The 25,673-nt window shown below is 44.2% G+C and overlaps 2 protein-coding genes across 2 annotated transcripts in view; both read left to right on the top strand.

Annotated features, from left to right (window-relative positions):
• Positions 1-25,673, top strand: part of LOC135709864 (uncharacterized) — a 949,216-nt gene that overhangs the window by 110,643 nt on the left and 812,900 nt on the right. The gene's annotated exons all lie outside the window — the stretch shown is intronic.
• Positions 17,242-22,770, top strand: LOC135709909 (uncharacterized). The gene has a single exon (XM_065232355.1). The coding sequence runs from the start codon at positions 17,242-17,244 to the stop codon at positions 22,768-22,770; it is 5,529 nt and encodes a 1,842-aa protein (XP_065088427.1).

The raw sequence follows: 25,673 nt of genomic DNA, 5'->3' as shown, positions 1-25,673 counted from the left end.
GACAGAGCTTTGAACAAAACACATTTTCATGTATGTTGGGGGTGTATTTAACAGGCTTGATGGAGACTCGCTCGCGAGTTTGAAATGAGCCGAGCGTAGCATTTTTCTGAGGAGTAGAATGCCTACTGCCAAATCTTTCCACTGAGCTTCAGAGCTCGTGAGCGAAGGGGGATAAAATGAGAGTGAGGTTTGCTGCCATTCTTGTTCATGTTTTCTAACACACGCTCTTACTCTCACTCTGGGTGAACTCTGAGCTTCTTGCGTCGAACAAAAAAGTCATCCGAAGTCTTTAAAAGCCTTTCGCTGAAGTTCACTCTCCCTCTCTCTCTCGAAGAGTTTTTGTTTGCTTCTTCCATATTCCTGCCGCCACTCACTCGAGGTGAGGGCTGGCTAAACTCGCAGGACGAGAGTGTTTTAAAACCTCCAGTGAGTTTGAGGAGTATTAGCAAGTCTGGTATTTAAGCTTTTGATCGGGAGTGTAGGTTACTCAGTGCTGAGTGAACTACGCGTTGGGAAATTTCGCCAGCTAACTGAGTGAAACAATCTCACGGCTTAGATAGTCCTATGACTCGACTGGCTAACTCGTGTGTATATATTTTAAACATTTTACATTAAACTACACATTTTGGACGAACTGAGTAGATTTTTCTCGTTTAGATTTAGGATAAGGTGTATGTAACCATAAATTCGACGTCACACTCCTAGCAGCGTAGGAATAGCGTTATAATGAAAGAGATGATAATTCATATTATCAGGCCTTTTCTTTATGACTTTAGATGTACCTACACACTTAGATTTTTTGCCGAGATGGGCACCACCGAGCAGCTCGGTATTTTATGCTGCTGGATCTCAGCAAAAAACTTGCCACGTGGTGAGAAAATTCTTAACTACTGTCTACCAGCCAAAAAGTCTTGACCCCCTAAACAACTTTGACGAAGACAGCAACTTTCTAGCTGATCAAGATCTTGAGCTGAATAGACGAGAAAGGCACGTATATACTAGCGCTGCAAAGTGAGAAAATTCTGAACTATTGTCACCCAACAAAAAGATCTTGACTTCCTGTAAAACTATGCCGAATACATTTACTTTCTATCTGGATTTAGAGATATTTTATATGCGAGAATTTCTCATGTATAGTAGCGCCGTGAAGTGAGAAAACTTTGAACTACTGAACACCAACAATAAGGTCTTGATCTTCTCAACAACTTTGTCTGAGACAGTAACCTTCTATCTGGTCAGGATCTCGATATATTCCATGTTGTAATCAATTATGTCAAATCCCACAGTTTACACGGTTTACATTTACATTTTCCCTATTATCCGCAAAACTATCGTGCTAGCTTCTGTTGTAGTTGTACCTGTAGCTTATTTTCTGCTACTTTCTGGTTGTCTGGGCGCTTATTGTGACTCTCTACAAGCGAAATTGCCAAGTTTAATGAGTCAACATAAACTTTTCAACCTCTTCTTGTAACTTACAAGTACAAAATATCATTAAACCATCTTATGATTTCATAGTTCCAAAGAACAGTGCGTGGAAGCAACCCTGCCAACAGATTTTTAATATGGAACGAGCCAATTTATTCAAAGACGGAGCCCAATGCAAATTTAATTACTAAATTAATCTAAATTATAATCTGTGCGAAACAATCTAAGACCCTCAATCACCTGTCAAGTCGTCGTTTTAAAAATCTACTTCAACTGACGAGATTCACGGTTCGCTCTCTTTTTCATCCCACGCTCGAAAAAAAAAAAGAATCCAACATTGAAGTAATTTCTTCCGCTTCATTCATTCACAGCTTTCCTCAAAGCTTAACACCGGATGACAAGTTGAGCACCCGGATGTAGTCTCGCCGACGACGACGTGGTGGAAAATAGACCGACTTTAATGTAATTATTCACGTTCTCTTCGTCGGAGGGCACTTTTTGGGATCGTTAAAAAAACGGGAAAGGTTGCCATAGCTTTAACCATTACTGGGAAATCCCACGTCCGTCACGTCTTCGGGTCAACTGGACGGGACGTGGAGATTTCAGGGTTAGGTATTATTCCGAATCATTCATTTTCGCTTTTGGGGTTTGCCTCCGGGTGGCAGGTCAAGACGGCTTTGCGGGTGAGAAGTGGATGAAATGCGTTGGTTTATTTGATGGTGTTTTCAAGTATTCTCCAACGTATTTTAATTCCAAATGATTGACACTTTGTTATTTTATACTTTATATTAAAAGCCCAACAGGAAGTTCTGCGAAACTTTTACCATGCGACAAATATTTTCCATTTGTGATTTTTTTTTTCACATTTCTCCCAAATGGTGCATGTCTTCTTCTCCCACCTCCCTGAATTTTCCTCTTCCAACCATCCAACGGGCTTTTGTACTCCGTCTTTCATGAATTGTTTCTGATTTTCTTTGCAAAAGCTTCCTTGGCAATTGTTTTACTTTTGGATGGCCAGCGGAAAGGAAAACTTTACATCGTAATCGTTTTTATCCTCGATGCAACTGTTGCTTCATCTAAGGAAATTGGTAAATTTTACAAGTCCACAAGTCTTCCTACCAACCAGCAATCGCTTGGAAGCGCTCGGTCGGTAAGATGCAGCCTTTTGTTTTAATTCACTTGTAAATCGTAGAAGTTTTTTTTTCTCCCCAGCTGTAGAGTATTCATGAAACAACAAACTTTGTGAATTTGCGAACTTTTGGAACTCAAGTCAATTGATGTGCCTGACAATCAGTTGAATGTGGTGCTCTCGCAAATTTTCACCACCAAGAAATGCAGAACGGAAACAATCAGTCAGGCTTTTCGAAATTGGATGAACTTCATTTTCGTTTTCACTGTTTGGCTGTGCCACAATCATAAATAGTTCGAGGAATGTGGTTTAAAAGTTGTTGGGTGTTGAATTTGCGAGGGCGGTCAGGGGTTTTCAAAGTGTAAATTTTTCCTAAGGGAATATGCTCCATTATACACTCCAACGTGACACTCTATAAAGCAGCAGGTAATCTACGAAGACGTGGGAACGAAATAAGCAAGAAGGGACAGGATTGGAATTTCAATTCTCTAATGCAAAAAATCAATCAATTGTCCGTAGGTTGGATTGTCGTCCGAAGAAGCTGATTCCTCCCACGCATCAGTACCCGTACCTTTGTATGTCTGTGGAATTTGCCCACTATTCTGTGCAGTGCATGGACCGGATGGTCCGGGATCTTTGGATGCTTTAGCAAGGCTCTAATATGTTTCCTCCGCAGCAAGCTTATTCGAGTGCCGCTGAAGCAGTGTCTCTCAGGCGACTACGTAAACGTTTGCGGTGTTGATGATTGACTGGATTAGGTTCGCGGCTCCTCCTTTCAAAACAGTTCAAACAAGAAATTTAGCTCGATGTGTGGATCATCGAGACAAAGGAGTAGTGGAATTCTGGTAGTGTGATTGTACAAGGTGTGTGTGAGAATAACTGTCACCGATTTCACAAGTATGCAATTCTCAATGGGTGAAATTAGGCCTGTTTTAAGAATGACCACCTTGGTGGGATTGGTTTGTTTTAAATTTGAAAAAGGAGACTACTTATAACTATTATTTAAAACTACACCTAACATACAACTATTATATACACCTAATCTACTATATACAAACTGCTTATCAAAGCATATTATGATGAAATACATTTTTGTGCAAATTTAGTCTTAATTTCGTTAATTCTGGAATCTATTTTGGCAATGCCTGCCTCTTCGTGTAAATTTGTTATTCTAGTGTCGAAAGGACGATCAAGTACCATCCTCAGCACTCTATTCTGAGCGACCTAGATTTTGTTCCTGTGAGTCTGTGCACATGATTTCCACACCGGAGCTGCGTAGAGGATCGCAGGTGCTATGATTTGTTTGTAGACAGCCAGTTTGTTCACCCTTGAGAGGCAGAATCTGCGGAAAATCAGCGGATATAGACACCTAACCAAGCCAGAACACTTGACTGCAGTTTTCTTCACATGCGAACGGAATAGGAGCTCCCAAGATAGGTTACTTCGGCAGACCACTCAACTCTTGTGCCATCCATGATTACAGTACAAGATGGAGTCGGTTTCAGTTTGGGTGATTTGCCGATGGAGGAACATGATCGCTTGTGTTTTGGAGGGATTGATTTTAATTTTCCACGTCGTGGCATAATCAGCAAAGGCGTTAAGACATCGTTGAAGTTTGTTCGTTATTTCGCGAGGCATCCTTCCTTTGACGGCTATTGCGGTATCATCTGCGAACAGGAAAAGCACGCAACCGTCTCCGAGGGGAGGAATGTCGGAAGTGTAAATGCTGTAAAGCAAGGGGCCCAGCAGACTGCCTTGCGGGACTCCTGCTGGGATGGAAAACGTGTTTGAAAGACAATCAATCAACGATACCTTAAACGACCTTTGCTGGAGGTAGTTACGGGTGATTTTAATAAGATGTAAAGGAAATTTGAAGTTACAAAGCTTGTACACAAGTCCGTCATGCCAAACATTGTCAAACGCTTTCACAACAACTAACAATGCCATGGCTGTGGACTTGGATACACAGCATCACTTGGACATACTTGGATTGGTGGAGTGCCTCTTTCTGAATCCAAACTGTTCCGGAAGGAGAATGTTGTGCTCCTCGACAAACTTGACCAAACGATTGAAAATGAGTTTCTCGAACAATTTGCTTAGCGCTGAAAGGAGGCTGATTGGTCTGTAGCTTGAAGACAATGCAATGTTGGATCCTTACCGGGCTTGCGGACTGGTATGATTTTTTTTTTGCATCTGTTGAAGATAGCGGTTAGAAGAGACTGCACTTTCATGCTGAGTCTCTTCAAGATCAAGTTGAATATACCGTCAAACCCGGGAGCCTTCATGTCCTTGGTGCATTTCAGCGCTGAGCAAATCTGTTGTACTGTAATCATATCCACCGGAGGCACGACACAAGGGGAGGTATCTAGGGTTTGAACGCATTGCGCAACCTGATCATCGAGCGGACTTTGGATAGTCGAGCCAAGCAAATGCGATGAAGCGACATGCTTGCCGATCGCATTTTCTTTCTCCTGAGGGGTGATTAAAAGCCGATCGTCATCATTTTCGACTCTGAGAGGTGGAACGGGTTTGGGATGAGTTTTCAGGACCTTGGCTACCTTCCAGAATGATCTGGAGCGGTCGTGCAGATTCTGGACAACACGCCCGAAACTTTCATTTCGGAGTGAGTCCATGCTGGAAGCAATCTGCCTGTTCAGAGCGGCCATTTCACGTTTTTTCCCAGATCTCCAGTCCTCTGAAACTGGCGTCTACGAACATTTCTCAACCGAATCAGTAATTGGGTGTGGGAATCAATAGCAACAAACTTACCCCTCACAGGAACTTGTCGAACGAATGTCTCATCAGCCACGGATATGGCCTGTTGGAGTCCTTCCAACGCCCGTTCGATGTCATCTACTGTGTCGAGCAGTGGATTTTCATCGATGTTGCTGTCCACCATTCGCCCGTACTGCACCCAGTTGACATGGTCATAGTCTTTACGCAGGCAGCTTCTAGCAGGAACCACGTTGACACCGACTTCAGTCACCACCGGTTGGTGGTCGGAGTTGAGATCGTTGTGCGTCTCCGGCTTGGATAGTCCGATGTTTGACAGGGTGGAGAGATGAAAGTTGGTTCGTCCAGAAATTGCACACTGTACAGTCCATGTTGTGCGTGGTCGAACAATAGACATCCGTTCCGGTTCCTCTGGTAGTTCCGCCAAGCTTCATGGCGGGCGTTCAGGTCGCCCCCAACGATGAATCGGGAGCTAGTACGGGTGATGGCGGTCAGGTCCTTCTTAAATTGGATTCCTAGTCCATTGCTTGCGGTACACTGGCGTGGGCAGTAAACAGCGATAAACCGGACGTTTCCAGTTGGTGATTCCACCTCCACACTAACGGCCTCGATCAGGGTTACTTCCACTCACTTGCTATAAATTTTTTTTTTTCGGAATTATGAAATCATGATATAGTATAATGCTAATTAGTACTTGTAAGTTACAAGAGGAGGTCATGAAGTATATGTTTGACACATAAAATCTGTCAAAATTGCTTTCAGTGCGTCACAATCAGCGATTTTACGACTCGTGAGCGCTCACTCTGAGTGAACGCTCACGAATCATAAGATCGCTAATTGTGACGCTCTCAAAGCGAAATTGACAGGTTTTATGAGTCAAACACATACTTTACTACCTATTCTTGTTACTTACAAGTACTACATAACATTATTGCATCTAATGATTGCATAATTCCGAATAATATTTTTTTTATAGCAAGTGAGTGGAAGCAACCCTGGCCTCGATTATAGAAGTGCGGATGTGGGGCAGAGTGCAAAACTTGATTCCCTTTCTGACGATGACCGCTACACCACCCCCCCTGAAGATGGTGCGATCAAGCCGGATAATGTTGTGATCAGGCAACCAGAAGCTGTCACCGGACTTTAGGTGGGTTTCGGTTAGAAGACTCAATCTGTTTTGCCCTTACAGAGCAAGCGTTCCAGGTAACGATGGTTAGCGGTTTAGACACCATACTGGATGATGAACTTACCGAGCACTTGGATCTGTTCGGGCTTATTGCGGCACTTACGTAGAGCACCGGTCATGTTGATGACATTCTCTATCAATTCACCGGCTGAGAACAGATCGGGATTATTTGGTTGAGCTGTTGGTTGTCTCCAGAATCCAGGGGGATGGAGAGCTTAGTCCGGCAGAAGATCCAGACGTTTCTTGAAGGGGGGCCGATCGCAGCCTTGGATTCACTTGTCCATGAAGAGGCGGAAAGTCCTCCACCCAGAAAGCCGGAGCCTTATCCTTCCTTCGTCCTGATTGATTGTTGGTGGACGCCTGTTTTCGGATGCGCTTGATATCCTCGCGTTTAGGGCACTGCTTGTCAGATTCTTGGTGAGCACCACCACAGTTGGCGCATTTGGACGCCACAGCTTCATCCGCAGCACATTCGGAGGTGGCATGGTCTTGAGCGCAATTTCCGCAGCGTGGCTTAATGTTGCAGTTGCGGGTACCGTGTCCGAAGTTCAGACACCGCTGGCACTGAGTCACATCGCGATGGCCGCCACGGTATGGCTCCCAGCGGACGATGATGGAATTGATGGACTAGATGGCTTTCAGTGCGTTGAGCGTCACCGTTCCCTTCTGGAAGTGTACCAGGAAAAGGCTATCCGGATACGCCTTCACATTTTCGTCTCTTCTTGTCATCCGATAGACGGCACTTGGGGCCAGCTTGTACCGGTCCCTGATTTCTGATTCGATAAACTTCGGGTCGAAGTTCGGTAGGCCCCTGATGACGACCTTGAACGGCTTCTCACTGGGAATTTCGTGGGTAAAGAATTCCACCTTGGAAGTCCTCAGGTGGGCGACGACCACGTCATACTCCGCTTTGGTACGGAGCACCACCTTAGTGCCGACTTTGCCCAACTTGTATTCGGTTTTAACGCCCAGCGTCGCTAGATCCGCGATGAGCACATTAAGATGGGCATTTTTCACTACCAATGGAGGTAGCTTCACTTTTGCCGTGCTCATATCGGCAGTATTTTCGGATTCGGCAGCATCACCGAAATCTCCAACATCACTGTTGTTCATCGCAGTGACATCGGGCTGGCCTCGATTATTCTTCCTCTTCTTGCTGTGTTTTTCCAACACAGCTGGCTGGATATTCCCATCCATGGGGAGAACAGCAAACCTGTTCGAGGTAGGCACACCGAAGCTTCCTTCACCGGGGCTCTGGACCTTCGCCGGGCTTCGGTACCGATGCTTCCCCATTTCGGGGCACACACACACGCACGAAAAACCGCGAAAGAGAGAGCGCGAACACTATCGCCACGAACTTTTCAAATAACTCGAGAGAGCGAGCTAACACGGAACTGAACTGCTTGACAATCAAGCAGAGAATGTTGAGTTTTCGAGTTGATTAATTTTGGTGCTTATTAGTTAATGACTAACCACGCCCACTACCCGAGCAAAGCTGAAGATCAAATTGAAATCAGAATTTGCTGTTATGATGTAACTTATTTTGAATACTCCAGTTGATCTCATTTTGGTTGACTTAACGGTTAACACAGCAAAAATGAGAGCAAAATTTTACACTGTTGAAACAAACGGAAAACTAATCCTGCTTCCAATGAAATCAATTTGATTACTGATTTTGCATTCATAATGTTTAACTGAATACGGGCCTAGAGTAAATGGTTACCATTCATGTTTCTCAAGCTGAAAGACTTAGGCTCCAATCTCACCGCGGGCAAGTCACGAATGACCTAAAATGTGTTAAACAAATCAGATAAACGATAATCATTAGTTCAACGACAGATGAATTTCAATTAAATTTTAAACAAGACGTAAACAGCAGAACTTCAAGTTAAGTTGCTTTCATTTAAAACGTCTTGACTGCATAATGAAAGCAGAATATGATATCAGACTTATGTCGCAACATTTGTAATCAAAATGAGTTTTCATTATGATAGGAACTGCACACTTTAATATCGATTTGCTTTCATTTTGTTAACCGACGCACACCGCGCTGACATTTTGATTGGCACACAGATTTATCAAAACTGACAAAAATCGTAAACCATCAAATTATCGCACCAGGTTATGGTCATTTCTACAGGGAAAATGAGATTAGTCTAAAGAAGGGATTATTTCAGCGTTTTTATGATATACTTGGTAGATTGGATACTAGGACACTCACGACTCTTTTTAAATTATCATTCAGAATACTTTCAAGAATAATGCTGGGGAGTAAACATTGATTATTATCTAAACTAGAATTCCAGCAGAATGACTGTCGTTGTTCTCGGCCACGCCTATCTTTACCATAACTAGGGATAGGGAAGGAAATGTTGATGTATCACTTACATAACAAGAGGCCACGACTTACACCCTCATAAGTGCGACATTCGCTGCCAGACTGTTGAGCAGTTCAGTCGATTTGAATTCTCTCTAGTTTCGTTCGTTCGTTCGCAAGTCGAATTAGCTCCGCGTTGTGTAGTGACGCTCTCGCTGACCCAGCCATGGGTAAGAAATCGCGCGGTAACGCGAGTGCCGGTTTACCGGGAAAACAGACTCTCCCAGGAGACGGCGCGACCACCGAGCCAGCCCAGAAGAAGCAGAAGAAAACCCCATTGCCCATCCCGACAGGCGTTGCGGACCCGCAGCCGGGGCCTCCCGGAACTAAACGACCCAGACCTGAAGACAGCAGCGCCACCGTATCAGCAGCAAAAAAGCTGCTGAGCAACAATCCGTTCTCCGCCCTGCAGAACGGAGCGCAGCCGCAGTCGGACCCTGAGACGGTGCCGAAAAAAGTTAAGTTGCCACCCTTCTATGTGAAGGGCTTCCCTCCCGGGCTATGGGAGCAGCTGGATTTCTACATTAAGCAGGGCCTTCGCTGCACCATTCAACGGTGCACGGAAGGCTACAAACTGATGGTCCCGGCCGAAAAACACTTCAACGCAGTTCAGGCCCTCTTGGACAGAATGAAGCTGGAGTACTTCTCCCACGACATCGAGACCACCAAGCCGCTGAAAGTGGTGCTGCGCGGGCTCCACGACATGGACACCACCACCTTAATGGACGAGATTAAGGCGAACGGCCTCAAGCTGACCGAGCTGGGCTACAACGTGGCCCCTGCACCGTGCCAGCGGAAGGACTACCATCGACTGGGTCCAGTTTCGACGCGTGGTCGACCGCCACATCGACGACAACCCACCGCTCGACACAGTGGAGGACATCGACCGGGCCCTGGAGGGTCTCCATCAAGCCATATCCGTGGCTGACGAAGAGTGCGTTCGACGAGTTCCTGTGAGGGGTAAGTTTCAAGCAATTGATTCCCACACCAAACTCTTGATTCGGCTCAGAAATGTTCGTAGACGCCAGTTTCAGCGGACTGGGGATCTGCAGCGTAAATACGAAATGGTCGATCTGAATCGGCAGATCGCTTCCAGAATGGTCTCAATCCGGAACGAGAGTTTCGGGCGGCTCGTTCAGAACCTGGACGACCGTTCCAGACCATTCTGGAAGGTTGCCAAGGTGCTGAAGTCTCACCCCAAGCCCATACCACCACTTAGAGTCAATGACGAACGGCTTATCACCAATGAAGAGAAGGCCAATGCAATTGGGGAGCACATTGCCCAGTCGCATTTGCTTGGCTCTACAATCCCAAGTCCACTCGAGAACCAGGTTGTGCAGTGCGTCCAGACGTTAGATGCCTCCCCTTGTGCCGTCCCTCCAGAAGAACGGATTACAGAGGAACAAATTTGCTCAGCGCTGAAACACAGTACGTACATGAAGGCTCCCGGGTTTGACGGAATATTCAACCTAGAGTTGAAAAATCTCAGCGCGAGGGTGCACTCGCTGCTGGCTGCCATCCTCAACAGATGCTTGGAGCTGCACCACTTTCCAAGCATCTGGAAGGTGGCAAAAATCATCCCGATCCGCAAACCTGGGAAAGACCCTTCACTACCGTCAAGCTACAGACCGATTAGCCTGCTCTCAGCGCTGAGCAAGCTGTTCGAAAAATTGATCCTCAGCCGACTAAACAAGTTTGTGGAGGAACATGACATTCTTCTTCCGGAACAGTTCGGGTTCCGCAAGGGGCACTCCACCAATCATCAGCTAGTGCGGGTGATGAATAACATCCGAAGTAACAAAGCTGTATCCAAGTCCACAGCCATGGCCTTGTTAGACGTCGAAAAGGCGTTTGACAATGTCTGACACGACGGACTTATATACAAGCTTTGTAACTCCAACTTTCCACCATACCTTGTGAAAATCACCCGTAACTATCTCCAGCAAAGGTCGTTCAGGGTGTCGTTGAATAGTTCCCTTTCGGGACAATTTCCGATCCCAGCAGGTGTTCCGCAAGGGAGTCTGCTGGGACCACTGCTTTACAGCATCTACACGTCGGACATCCCTCCTCTAGGAGACGGTTGCGTGTTCTTTCTGTTTGCAGATGACACCGCGATAGCCGTCAAGGGTAGGATGCCTCGTGAAATTACGAACAAGCTCCAACGATGCCTTGACACCTTTACTGATTATGCCACCACGTGGAAAATCAAAATCAACGCCTCGAAAACCCAAGCGATCATGTTCCTTCACAGACAATCATTAAAACTTAAACCGTCTCCCTCCTGTACCGTAATAATGGATGGTACAAGGGTCGAGTGGTCCACTGATGTTACTTATCTCGGGATGTTGTTCGATGAGAAGCTCCTGTTCCGCTCGCACATAGAGAAAACCCTAGATAAGTGCTCCGCCTTGGTTAGGTGTTTGTATCCGCTCATTTGCCGCAGATCCCGCCTCTCAAGGCAAAACAAACTGGCTGTTTACAAACAGATCATAGCCCCCGCGATCTTCTATGCCGCCCCGGTGTGGGAATCGTGCGCTCAGACCCACAGGAACAAAATCCAGGTTGCACAGAATAGAGTGTTGAGGATGATCCTAGATCGTCCATTCGACACAAGAATAGCAGACCTCCATCAAGAGGCAGAAATTCCCAAAGTAGATTCCAAAATTGATGATATGACAACTAAATTTATTCAAAAATGCAATCTTTCTGAACATGCTTTAATAAGCAATTTGTACATAGTAGGTTAAGTGTATATAGTAGAGTAGGTTAGTTTTAAGCTGTCAATAGTAGTATTAAGTAGTTTCTCTTCAAATTCTAAAAACAAAACAAACCAATCCCACCAAGGTGGTCGACCGTGTACTAAGTCTAGGACTAATTCTGTAAAACAAATTTTGAATTTTGCCCATACCTAAAGATGAAGAAAGCAATTAAATCACTTAGTAAAAAAAAATTTATATGGTAATCGTCCAAGTTAAACTAAAATAAAGATCATTTAAACTAAAACTAAACCCTCATAAGTGCTACGGAGTTGGAAGTTCGGGTAGGGTATTTGGTTAGGATTCGGCGGCATGCAAAAGTATATATTGTTTATGTTTTGCTCATTTTATCTATCGATAGCCGACTATCGAAAGAAAATATTGATTTTGTTTATTGATTATGCATTTTAGGAGTCATGACTGAGAGGTTGGCCTTAAACCCATGATTTTCTGCTCAGTTAGCAAAAACGATCCCTCCAGGGTCATCGAGAATCTCAGAATTATTACGCTTCGCGACAAAACATGACTACGTTTTCGTTTGGTATGTAACGGACGATTGAAATACGCGATAATGCAAATAGTTTCCGAGGTTGATGGTTAATCTCAAATATTCAAATGACGATGGCGAAATATTGTGCTGTGGAAGAGATTGGGGTAAATCTATGATTTTATGCTTAGTAAGTAAAAACGTAACTCTCTAGGGTCATCGAGCATCTCACAATATACAGCGTTTCGCGTCAAAGTACGATTAAGTAAATATTTAAATATTGTAAAGTAATCTTTTGTATCATATGAAGCAACTCGCGCCAAATCGTATTCGGAGCTGGCAGCACCCTCTCAGATTTCAATGAAACATTCTGGATGTGTGGACCTCAATAGATGTGGAATTTCTCAATGAATCAAAGTGAACTTAAGTGCTGATTAGACAAAATTGAGACACAAATTGAGCTTCATTGGGTTCTGAGATGATTTTGAGCTTCACAGGTTTAGTTTTGTGTGAAAATGGTACGTTAAAAAAAAAATCAGTTCAGACATGAGAATGTTTTTGTAAGAACAACTTAAAAGTGCCCATCTCGCGATGCATGGATGGATGGTAGTAAACATTATTACCTATCATACGGCAAATTTTCATCCAAATCAAACATGGCAATTTTTTAACTCGATTTTAAATATTAAAAATCGATTTTTTTCAGTATCTTTTTTTTCGAAAACATGGAAAATTTTCTAAAAGTCATCCATACAACACATTTTTGTAGGAGTTGTCATTTTTTCATAAAATATTTTTTTTTTTAAATCAGCATAAAGAGTTTGGTCCTTCTCAAATGTTAGTCTAGATACATTTTGGAAAAACTGAGTATGCAAATGTTCTTATTTAGTCAAAGACTACACATCCAGAAAATTTCATTGAAATCTGAGAGTGCTTTGATTCGATTTGGCGCGAAATGCGTCATATGCTAATGCTAATTGACTGTATCAACAATAATTTGCCGGCGCCGGTGGTGTAGTTTTAAGCATGACTGCTTTCTAACACCCCAATGGGTCTGGGTTCAATCCCAGCCGAGGTCGGTGGAATTTTTCTGAGGCATAAAAATCTCTGGTCACGTCTTCCTTCGGAAGGGAAGTAAAGCCGTTGGTCCCGGTCCATGTGTGTTGATGAATGGGTGCGATATCTTACGCAGGTGTGGAAGCTGCCTTCCTGCATATTCGAATGCCGTCAATGGATGGCAAACGATGTCCGTCGGTGATTGGCACTAGATTACGGAACAGAGACCGACGTTAAATAAAGGAAAGAAAAAGAAATATTTTTTAAATGTTATGCAAAATTACTAGGTTTATTGTTGAGAAGTTTTTAATAAGCCCTCCCAGTTCCGAACAAATCTGAGAACAGAACAAATCTGATACTATAATCAGAATTGCTCAGTCTGTCTGCATGAAGCAGCCGATTTCATCAAGGGAGTTCTATTAACAACCAAGAATTAATCGTTTGAGGCATACTGAAGAATTATGACGGTGATGTTTTTCACTATGGGAAATCATCATAGTTGCAAATATAAAGAGACTAAACATAACCTTTTGCTTCAGTACCGTCAACCTCCATGTCCATGGGGAGGGTCCAAGAAAGGAATGTGCGAAAACTACAAAAGAACCAGCGGTGGTTGACAGAGCAAAATAAATTGATTTTGACCAAAAATGGAAACCTTTCCGGGACATTAAGATTGCACAAGTTCTCTAGAGTATTTAATGAGCATTGTATAAAGTTTCAAACTCTGTATTTTGCCAGGACAATTTCGTCACTCTGTTGACAACAACAGAAAACTTCCGTTTCCAATCCACGGCGTGATATATCTCCATCCAACTTAACGTACCAGTTCAGTTCGTTCTCCATCACCAGGAGATGAATGTTGACACAAATTTATAGCAAAGTTAAATTGAAATTCGCACTCGCTTTTCTCGCGGAAAAGTTTGTGAATCAACAAAACACAGCCGTCTGAGTCGTCCTGCTGCTTGTGTTGATCCTCCCAGTTGCGCTCATTTGGCAAATGTGGTGCTCCTCGGAAGAGGAAGCTTGATGTAATTTGCAACTCGTGCACTTATCCATCCGTTCTCGTCGCGTTCACTGCACTGAATGAATAGAACATACGTCGCTGTGCTGCTTCCGGTGAATGTGAATGGAATAAAGTTGCCCTTAAATCTACACGCCACAGAGTCACCTTTTCCTGTCTCACGTAAGGAATGGAACAAGAATCGGGTATGTATTGTGTATTTACGGAATCCTTACATTTCGAAGAACTTTCCAAACAATTCGCTTTGAGCAACACTTTGAATAACTAACATGAGAAGAGTTGGATGATTGAAGTGGGTTACGAGATATGGCCAAAGTTGGTCTGGATGCATCTAAGTTGCGATCGTCGAGGCCTGATAATTGAAAAACTCTCAGCCTGAGAGGGGAAAACGTGTAAAATGTGATCCAATTCGAAATATTTTCGTTAATTGGTGGACGGAGGGGGCCTCGTCTTTTGCTATAATCAGCTCATTCCCAGGAAGGAAGGAAGCTTAAAATTTAATTTAATTGGTATCCTTCACACACAGACCCCGTGAGCTTGAAATGCTTTGAAGTTTTTGCTGAATCGTTTCTTTTGCCAATTTTTTTTTTCGTCCGCTACACCACGTGATGCCGAAGCATGCAAGTTTCGCTTGCCACAGATCCGAAAGCAGCCTCTCTCACGATATCGTAAGTGGCAAAGTTTGGTGCTTTGTTTCGGCAGTATTCAGCTCGTTGAACCTTGCAGGCAGCTTAGAATGTAGCTCGGAATCCTTGGCAAGAAAGAGGCAACGAAGCAGGAAACAGTCTTCCAATTAAATGCTATTACAGACCCATAAAGAGAAGGTTTACGTTCGTGGAGGTTTTCATTTTCTGGGGCAATTACGCTGCAGGCAAGTGGATCGCGATTTTCCGCGTGATGAAGATTTTTATCGTCATAGAAAGGGATTGGAGGGAACTGGGCTTTGCTCTTCAGTGTGATTCAATTGATTGGTTTCAACATTGTTACATTGTTATACTAATTACCTAAGTTCTAATCATTTTAGAATGGGAACAACTGGGGGCGACCCCGGCGTAGTGGTTGACATCCATACCTCTCACGCCAAAGTCACGAGTTCAAATCTCACCCCCAGACAAGTCACGAATGACCCAAGAGTGTTAAAGTGACTATAATAAAAAAAAAAAAGAATGGGAACAGGAAGACGTGTCTTGTTTTTGTTAAATATAAAAATGATAACAGAGTGCCAACATCTTTTTCACAATGCACCCGATTTGCTCTCATGCAGGATGGGTATAGCATTTTTGATAACATCAACTTTCTGCAATGAGATCCAGTTCATGAAGCTGCCGAAAACCTCAGACATCAGCAGCTTGTCACAAATCAATTGAGAAACCTATATACGACTTATTTCAGTCATAAACAAGTTGCTGTAACTTATTGCGATGACAGTGTGCTACTCCGGAGTGCAGCTGCTCCAAAACATATTTAAGCTCCAACCATGTAACATTAAATGCGGCAAGCTGAAAATGCCCTAGATGCGGAAAAATTGGATGCCCTAACATCCATTCTTATTTTTCCGCAAAGGTCGTCTATCTATTTAAACATGGATGTTGCTTATGCAACGAATAGAAAGGTCTGCTCCGAAACTTCGAATGAATTAAAAATGTATTGCGTTAAAGTTTCCTGAAAATTCATGTGATTTAGTTAACAATCTGTTACTTTCAATGTTTTTGACTTACGTTTTGTAATTTACTATCGTTTTGTTTCAACCTGGAATAGAATCTATTTCCATTAGACTTTGGAAATCCTGAATTTAATCAATTTTTAAATTATTCGAATTAACTGTTAACTAACAGATTTACCGTGTGTTTACAGTGATTAATGATTAGCCAAGGGAAGGCGATGCAGAGCGCAATCAACTAAACCTATAATAATTTCTAGAATAATAAATTGCATGTAAATTAGCACTTCAATTAGAGAATAAATAATTTTTCAACTCACTGCTTAGGTAGAATAACAAATTTAGGCTTTTTAAGCAATCAAATTTAGGGTCTTATGTAAATAAACGCGATAATTTAGCTAGTACATTTAGAAAGCATTTTTCGATATATTATCACATCAGTTCGGTCTTCTCGATCGCTTTTATAATGTTACCCTTTGTTTTTCCCATGATCTGCTTCTGTCAACTGTCGACCATTCAGTTGGTACCGCACGGTTGATTTGGAGGTGTGCTCATCGACGAGGGGTGTTCGCAACACCGGGTATAAGAACTTTGTCGCAACCTTCGTTTGCATCGCACCTTGGGTCCAACAACTTTGGGCTGCCGTGTCGTTACCCCACTTTCGGTGAGCCGCTGCGTCTAAAACGTCAGCATGCGGCCTGTACAGATATCGGGACAAAAGGTAAAACATTCAATGTGCGAGTGACAGTGCAAAGGTGAGAAATGCAGATTGGCATTAAAATTAAGATTAGACTTTATTGTAATATAGTTTCTTAATTTAGCTTAATACTATCTACGCTAGTGGCAAATTACATATTCTATTTAAAGTTTCACAAATTGTACACAAAAACAGGTAAACACGAATATTAATGAACCATGCAAATAAGTTAACCTAACCCTAGGACAATTTCACACAGCTATTACACATAATTGATGAACAGTACGGATGTTGCGAATACGGACAGAATTAATTACTGAAGAACACTAAACGTAAGTACTAAACAAGTAGATGCAAATTAAAAACACTATATAACGAATATCCTAAACATAATTAAAGTAAACGATGTTAAAACTCGTAATGCTAAACATAAACCCACGTAGATAATTTAACCTTAAACTACTACGTACAACAAAACTTATGCTACTGTACAATTATGTTTTCTCCGTTAGGGATTTTTTAACGTTACTGTTATTGAAATATAACGTTCACAAAACCGGAAACTGTCTCTTTTCGTCAATCTCGCAACATTATTAAAAAATCCGTTTAATCGCGATCGGGGAGGCTGTTTGAACTATGCCGAGAGTGCATCGAACAAAAGGCCCCAAGCCGGGTGTGAGTTGTGTTGTGTGCAAGGATCCTGACAATAGCCGGATGGTGTGCTGTGACGACTGTGGTCTGTGGTACCACTTTAAGTGCGTGGATGTTGATGAAGGAATCGAGGAGAAGGATTGGAGTTGTTCAGCATGCAAAGCTGAAAGAGCAGCTCAGAACCCATCAGGTGGAGAGAATCAAACGTCGCATATCAACCAAAAGGAAAATGAGCTACTCAAGGAGTTCCAGAAACGAATGAATCAGATGCAGATTAGGTTCGATGAACAGCAGCAGGCGTACGAGATGTTGCTTCTTGAGAAAGATCGCGAGATGCAGAATGCGGTTAACGATTTGCAGTACCAATTCCAGCTTCGTATGGAGAAAAGGGAGCAGCAGATTCGAGAAGAGTTGAATATTCTAACCGTTGCTCCTCCACCGAATGCAAATTCAACAGCGCTAGAAGGAGAAAACATAGCAGCTGGTGACGTGTGTAAGGCATTCGAGCGGATGGAAAAGCAGCTTGAAAAGATGGTGAGAAAGCAAAATCTCGAAACGAAGCGTATTGAGGATCGATTGAGGGTGATGGAAAATAGCGTCAGAGAACCTGTCCCAACAAGGAATGACGGATTGAACGACTCTCATGAACTCAGCAGAAGTCAACTTGCCGCAAGGCATGCAGTGGCGAAGGAATTGCCCACTTTCTCGGGTAATCCTGAAGAGTGGCCTTTATTTATCGCCACTTATGAGAGTACCACCAGAATGTGCGGTTTCAGTGAGGAGGAAAATCTACTTCGACTCCAACGCAGTTTGAGGGGGAAGGCTCTTGATGCAGTGCGAAGTCGTTTGTTATATCCAGCAGGGCTCGACGGCGTCATCAACACTCTACGTACGTTGTATGGTCGGCCGGAAGTGATCGTCAACTCGCTAGTATGCAAGATTCGGGAAATGCCAGCACCAAAGACGGAGAAGCTTGGAACTCTGATCGATTTCGGTGTCGCAGTCCAGAATATGTGCGCTACGATCGTAGCCTGTGGGTTGAACGAGCATCTATGCAACGTGGCACTTCTTCAAGAACTTGTCGAGAGACTGCCGCCAACTGTCAAGCTTGACTGGGCGAGACACCGTCATGCACTGAACGCGGTTACGCTATCGGACTTCAGTGAATGGTTAGGAACTCTCGTGGAAGCTGCATGCCCAGTAACGGTTCCGTCATCATTCTGCACCTACGTTGGCAAACCTGAGAAGCGTGTTCGAAAGGAGGAAGTACACGTACATGTCGAGTCAAGGTATAGTCTAGCGTCAGCGAATCCTCCTAGGGAAACGCCGAAGCCAGCGATCAAGCAGTGTGTCATTTGTCACGGAGGATGTAGCAGTGTGGGATCGTGTAAGAAGTTTCAAGAACTGGACATCGGAGCGCGATGGGCAGCGCTGAAGCAGAACAAGTTGTGCCGGAAGTGTCTGGCGAAGCATTTCGGAGCGTGTGCGGTAAAGCAAGCTTGCGGAAAAAATGGTTGTTCATACATGCATCATGAGCTGTTACACGACGATTCCAGATATCAGCAAAGAGAAACTTCTGGAGGATCGACTCCTCATGTTGAGGCACCAGTTGAAACCTGCAACACGCACGTAAGCAACGTCGGTAAGGTATTGTTTCGATACGTTCCAGTCCTCCTTCATGGGCGTGGAAAATCTGTTCGTACATTTGCCTTTCTAGATGATGGCTCGTCGGCAACATTGATGGAACATAGTTTGCTGAGTAAACTAGGTCTTGAGGGTGAACCGTATCCATTGTGTCTTGGATGGACAGCCGACCAGCAACGTCAGGAAATGAACTCCGTTAAACTGGCATTGGAGATATCAGGAATACACGATACAAAGATGCACTGGATTCCCAAGGTACATACCGTTGAAAGTCTCGCTTTACCACGGCAAGCTCTTGCGATGGAAAAATTGGCGTGTCGCTATCATCATTTGAAGGACGTGCCGGCTGACTCATATCGCGAAGTCGCACCGAGGATGCTGATCGGAATGGACAACTGTCGTTTGGGACACGCGTTAGACAGCAAAGAGGGGAAGAAGAACGAGCCGATTGCTACCAGAACACGCATGGGCTGGATAGTATTTGGACCCTGCGCTGTAACAACCCAATCGGTGTCAGGCTTCACAGCATATCACAGTTTCAACGTGTGCCCGTGTTGTGAGCGTAACGATGCGGAGCTGCATAAAACGGTGAAAGAGTACTTCTCGCTGGACAACATAGGAGCTGTGCGCCCTATCAGGCCACTTCTATCAAAGGATGACGAGCGAGCGGAGCAGCTATTGATATCGCTCACTCACGTTAAAGGTAAGCGGTACGAGACGGGATTGCTTTGGCGGAACGATGATGTTCGGCTGCCAGACAGCAAGTCGATGGCTATGAGACGACTGATTTGCTTGGAAAAGCGAATGCAGCGGGACCCTGAACTGGCCGAAGCGCTGAAGGAAAAAAATCGGGACTATGAGCGATCCGGATACATCGAGAAGCTGACAGAGAGCCAACTGGCCGAGAAATTCCCACGCGTATGGTATCTGCCAATTTTTCCGGTGGTTAATCCGAATAAACCAGGGAAGATGCGCATAGTTTGGGATGCGGCTGCGAAGGTAGCGGGAGTCTCACTGAATTCGTTCCTGCTCACTGGACCGGATCTACTAACTTCTCTTTTGTCCGTGCTGTACCGTTTCCGGGAATTCCGGATTGCCATTACTGGAGATATTCGGGAAATGTTCCTGCAGGTGCTAATGAACTGGATCGACCAACAGTGTCTTAGGTTCCTGTGGTGGAACGGCGACACAGGCCGTAGTCCAGATGTTTATGTGATGAAGGTCATGACATTTGGAGCAACGTGTTCACCTAGCTGTGCGCAGTATGTCAAGAACCACAATGCGCAACGTTTCCAGGAGCAGTTTCCGAGGGCAGCTGAGGCAACAGTCAAGGAACATTACGTCGACGATATGCTCTCTAGCGTCGAGTCGGAAGAAGAGGCGATAAAGTTGGCGAAAGATGTCCGGGTTGTCCACGCAGAGGCGGGGTTCGAAATTCGCAACTGGCTGTCGAACTCAAACCGAGTGCTGCGGGAGTTGGAAGCCAAGCCAGGCGAGAAAAGCTTGAATCTGACCAGCGAGATGGGGACGGAGAAAGTTCTTGGCTTGTGGTGGTGCACCGCTACCGACACCTTTACCTTCAAAGTATCCCCAAGGATTAACGCTGATCTTCTTCAGGGTCATATCGTGCCAACAAAGAGGCAGATCTTGAGTACACTGATGATGATCTATGACCCCCTAGGATTGCTGGCGAACTTCCTGGTGTTCCTGAAAATACTACTTCAGGAAATTTGGCGCAGCGGTGTTAATTGGGACGAACCAATCAAGAGCGAACAGTGGGAGAAATGGCAGACATGGTTGCGAGTTTTGCCGCAAGTGGAGACTGTTAGCGTGCCCAGGTGTTACCGGATGAAGACGGGCATTGGAGAGCGAAATGTGATTCAGCTTCATGTGTTCGTGGATGCATCTGAAAACGGGTTTGCTGCGGTTGCTTATCTGCGGTTCGAGGAGCAAGGCATAGTAGAATGTGCACTAGTCGGCGCAAAGACAAAAGTTGCTCCGTTGCGATTTGTATCGATTCCCAGACTGGAACTTCAGGCAGCAGTTATCGGAGCACGACTGGCGAACAAGATCATGGAGTCACACAAGCTAACACCTGTGCAACGGTTCTTCTGGACAGATGCACGCGACGTTCTTTGTTGGCTGAACTCCGATCACCGGAAATATAACCAGTTCGTAGTGGTGCGGATCAGTGAAATGCAGGAGTTGACGGAACCAAATGAATGGAACTGGATCCCGTCGAAACTAAACGTCGCGGACGATGCCACGAAATGGCAAAAGCTACCGGATTTTGCTCCTACTAGTCGTTGGTTTCGTGGCCCTGAATTCTTGTGGGGTCCGAAAGAGCAATGGCCTATTGCTGCGTCAAAATTCGATCAAACTAGAGAAGAAAAACGTCCGCGTGTGCTCCACCACTTCGTAGAACGCGCGTTGTTCAGGTGGGAGGACTTTTCCAGATGGAAGCGTCTGCTGCGTCACGTGGCCTTCGTGAAACGATATCCAGCGAATCTACGCAAGAGGATATCGAAGAAGCCGATCGTAGCCGGTCCACTAACTCAAGATGAGCTGAAGGAGGCGGAGTTTACCATACTCAAGTTTGTTCAGGATTCCGAGTTTGCAACGGAGTTACAAATCATGCAGAAACCGAAACCAATGCCCTGGAAGAACATGTTGCCGAAAAGTAGTTCACTGTACGAACTTAGCCCGTTTCTCGACGTTGATGGATTGCTGCATATGAGAGGTCGCATAGACGCTTGCGAATTTGTGGAAGAGTGTACGAAGCGTCCGATATTGTTACCCAAGCGTCATCCAGTTACGGATCTCATCATCGCCGATATTCACCAGCGGTATTGCCACATGAACCATCAGACGGCGCTCAATGAAATCCGGCGTAGATTCTACGTTCCTCAGCTTCGCTCAGCATACAATCGTGTACGAGCGAGATGTCAGCTTTGTAAAATCCGCAAGGCTAGGCCAGCTGTTCCTGAAATGTCTGCTTTACCACCCATGCGATTGAAAGCGTTCTGCCGCCCGTTCTCATATATCGGCATTGATTATTTCGGGCCGATGCACGTCGTTGTTGGTCGACGGTCCGAAAAGCGTTGGGGCGTGTTGATTACTTGTCTCACCATTCGAGCAATACACCTCGAAGTTGCGCATAGCCTTACAACGGATTCGTGTATCATCGCAATCAGAAACTTCATCGCCAGAAGAGGTTCCCCTCTGGAGATATATAGTGACCGCGGAACAAATTTCGTCGGAACAAACCGAGAATTGATGAAGGCACTACAACGGGTTAACCAGAACAAGCTGATGGAATACTTCGTCACCCCGGACATCAAATGGTCGTTTAACCCACCCGCTTCTCCACACTTCGGTGGCGCATGGGAACGCCTCGTTCAATCAGTTAAGAAGGCCCTGAAGCACCTACAACTCACACGCACACCTACCGACGAGCTATTGAGAAACATGATGGCGGAGATTGAACTAATCGTCAATTCTCGACCACTGACTGAATTGCCGCTAGATGATGAGCTATCCTCACCGCTAACCCCGAATCATTTCTTACTCGGGTCGTCAAATGGTTCCAAGCCCCCGATCGCGTTCGAAGATAGTAGTTACGCACTGAAGCATACTTGGAAGATGTCGCAGGTCTACGCAAACAGGTTCTGGAGACGTTGGATAGCTGAATACCTGCCAACTCTAACGCGAAGGACAAAGTGGTTTTGCCCAGCGAAGCCCATCGAAGAAGGAGACGTCGTCGTGTTGGTGGATGACACGCTTCCGAGGAACTGCTGGCCGAAAGGTCGGGTGGTTCACGCCATTCGGTCCAAGGATGGACAGGTTCGCCGTGCTCAGGTGCAAACGGCAACCGGAATACTGGAGAGACCAACCGTCAAAATCGCAGTGCTGGACATCGGTGCGATTGGAAGTACGTCGGATCAGTGACCTCGAAGTACTGGGGGGAGTGTCGCAACCTTCGTTTGCATCGCACCTTGGGTCCAACAACTTTGGGCTGCCGTGTCGTTACCCCACTTTCGGTGAGCCGCTGCGTCTAAAACGTCAGCATGCGGCCTGTACAGATATCGGGACAAAAGGTAAAACATTCAATGTGCGAGTGACAGTGCAAAGGTGAGAAATGCAGATTGGCATTAAAATTAAGATTAGACTTTATTGTAATATTGTTTCTTAATTTAGCTTAATACTATCTACGCTAGTGGCAAATTACATATTCTATTTAAAGTTTCACAAATTGTACACAAAAACAGGTAAACACGAATATTAATGAACCATGCAAATAAGTTAACCTAACCCTAGGACAATTTCACACAGCTATTACACATAATTGATGAACAGTACGGATGTTGCGAATACGGACAGAATTAATTACTGAAGAACACTAAACGTAAGTACTAAACAAGTAGATGCAAATTAAAAACACTATATAACGAATATCCTAAACATAATTAAAGTAAACGATGTTAAAACTCGTAATGCTAAACATAAACCCACGTAGATAATTTAACCTTAAACTACTACGTACAACAAAACTTATGCTACTGTACAATTATGTTTTCTCCGTTAGGGATTTTTTAACGTAACTGTTATTGAAATATAACGTTCACAAAACCGGAAACTGTCTCTTTTCGTCAATCTCGCAACAAACTTGTTTTCAATTTGGTTCAAAACTTTACTCGGAAACCCATCTTATGAGTCCTGAAGCACAAATAGCGCATGATGGTGGATGCTGCAACATGATAGCCAGCGTTCGAGATCTCTTGATGGAGTTGTTCTCGTGCTTTATCCATCAACTTGCGTGGACGTCCAGACCTTGAGCGATCACGACACGAGCGATCAATCGCGAACCGTTGGTAACCTTTGAACCATATGGTTATGAGAAACTGCTTCATGATCAGGAACCATTGGATCGAACAGAAACCGCACGATAACGCGCTTTTGACGGCCAGCTAACATTTTAATCCGTACTCAAAGATGCAAAGAACAAGACATATTTTTGGGCCTTATGAGCTACTTTGAAGTCAAGGTTTCTATTTAGCAAAAGGAATCTTTTTTTTTAAGCCCATTTTTTCTGATAAGGAATTAAGGGTAGATTTATCTGAATTTGATGAGAAATCATGTGAACCTCTCAACAATCCAAACGCATACAATTCACAAAACAAAGAAAAGCGTCCCAATTGGGAGGACGTCGCGCATGTCGAAATAAAAATGTCGCTGACATAGAAAGATGCTAACTTTGTAGCGAACCGTAAAATTATTAAGTGCTTTCGATCAAGTTTCGATGTTTCAGCTTTTTGAGAGGTGATAAACGAACGCAAAACGAGTGGAAAGAGTCGTTGCGAGTGAATCTATGAGTGGAATATAACTACATTTGGCCCGGAAATGATTCAAGTGAGAAAGGAAACATTGATTTATGTTTGATTTATTGGGGCAATATTTTACGTTTCGTACCTTGTTTGTATTGTTGCCATTCTTATTCTGGTGTGAATTCCATATAAAAAACCTTGAGGAAAATTCGCAACTCACAGCAGTGTTGACCACTTCCCCGAATAAACTTTCCCATTTTGCGCTCCATTTCGCAACCGGTCCAGTTGGTTATGCCGCGTTTTATTCGATTTTTATTTCATTTCCTCATCTTCCATTCACATGCCAGCAGAGTCCTTTATGATCATAAAGTTCACCATTTCAGAGTTGTTGAGCACATCACCAATGCCGCTATGCCCCGTGGTGAAAAAAGTAAGCGCTGTAAAATTACTGCGAATCGTCGAAATCATCTTTTATTAACGGCAATGAAATAAATTTAAATCCCTGCAATTAATCACATCGAAGCGGGCTCCGAACTTACTGAAGGGAAGTGGTGAAGGAAATGGGAGAGCGTTTCTATCGTTTCCCTGTTTTGATCTGCTGTGTAATTTAAAGTTTTTTTTCCTTCAATTTCTTTCGTACCCGAAAATGGAATTTCCTGGTAATGTTTTTCACGTCCTGGGAAATCATTCCCCCATGCCATCCGGCGAGGCTGATTAGCAGGGCAATTCCGAGAAAGTCCTCGTCGTTGTGATTGATTTTGGGAACGAAGTTAACTTTCATTCTGGTTGCTAAATTTCTGATTCGCAGTGACGTGGAAGCTTGTGAATCAACAGCTGCGAGCGAAAGTACGATTTAATTCATCGTAAATGCGGCCATTTCTCGACGTTATTGATCCGGAGAGAAATCAATCATTGGTGAATGTTTGATGTCGGATAAATTAAATTCAGATGGCCAAATGTCAACAGAGATGAAAGCCGAGTGATTGCATTGTGGATTGATAAATGGTCTGATAAGTTCGTTTTCATTCTTTTTGATGAGCGAAGGCGCAGGGGTATTTTTCACATTTCGGAATATCCTAGAGCATGGAACATGCTTAGTTATTGTTTGTAATACATACTGTTCTCCTGTATGATCATTTAATCGAATCCTAGCTTAACATAAACGATCCACAATCATCCGCAAACGCATCCCTAATAATCCCATTCGCTAAACTTTTGAACCATTCACCCCCGCAGCAAGTGAGCGCAATAATGCGATCCTACTTCACATGAAAGTGTAATCGTTCCCCGTTATAGACTTTCGCACCATCACATCAGACCGACCTCTCGTCAACTCGTTCCACCCGCCCAGGGGATTTGAAATGTAAACAATGTTATCCCTAAATTGATCTCACTTTTCCCCGATACAATATCAAGCTGAACATTGCATTAGGTCCTAAGTAACATTAACAGATTTTCTCTTTGTAGTTCCACGGCCATGTAAAGACATTTCCAGGTATTTTCAGTACCCAGATCGATAAAAAAAAG

This window comes from Ochlerotatus camptorhynchus, unplaced genomic scaffold, assembly GCF_037179485.1.
Source record: "Ochlerotatus camptorhynchus isolate MF236.1 unplaced genomic scaffold, CSIRO-AGI_Acam_v1.1 ptg000367l, whole genome shotgun sequence".
NCBI lineage: Eukaryota > Metazoa > Arthropoda > Insecta > Diptera > Culicidae > Ochlerotatus > Ochlerotatus camptorhynchus.
The sequence above is the reverse complement of the archived record's forward strand: the minus strand, read 5'-3'. Positions and strand labels throughout refer to the sequence as shown.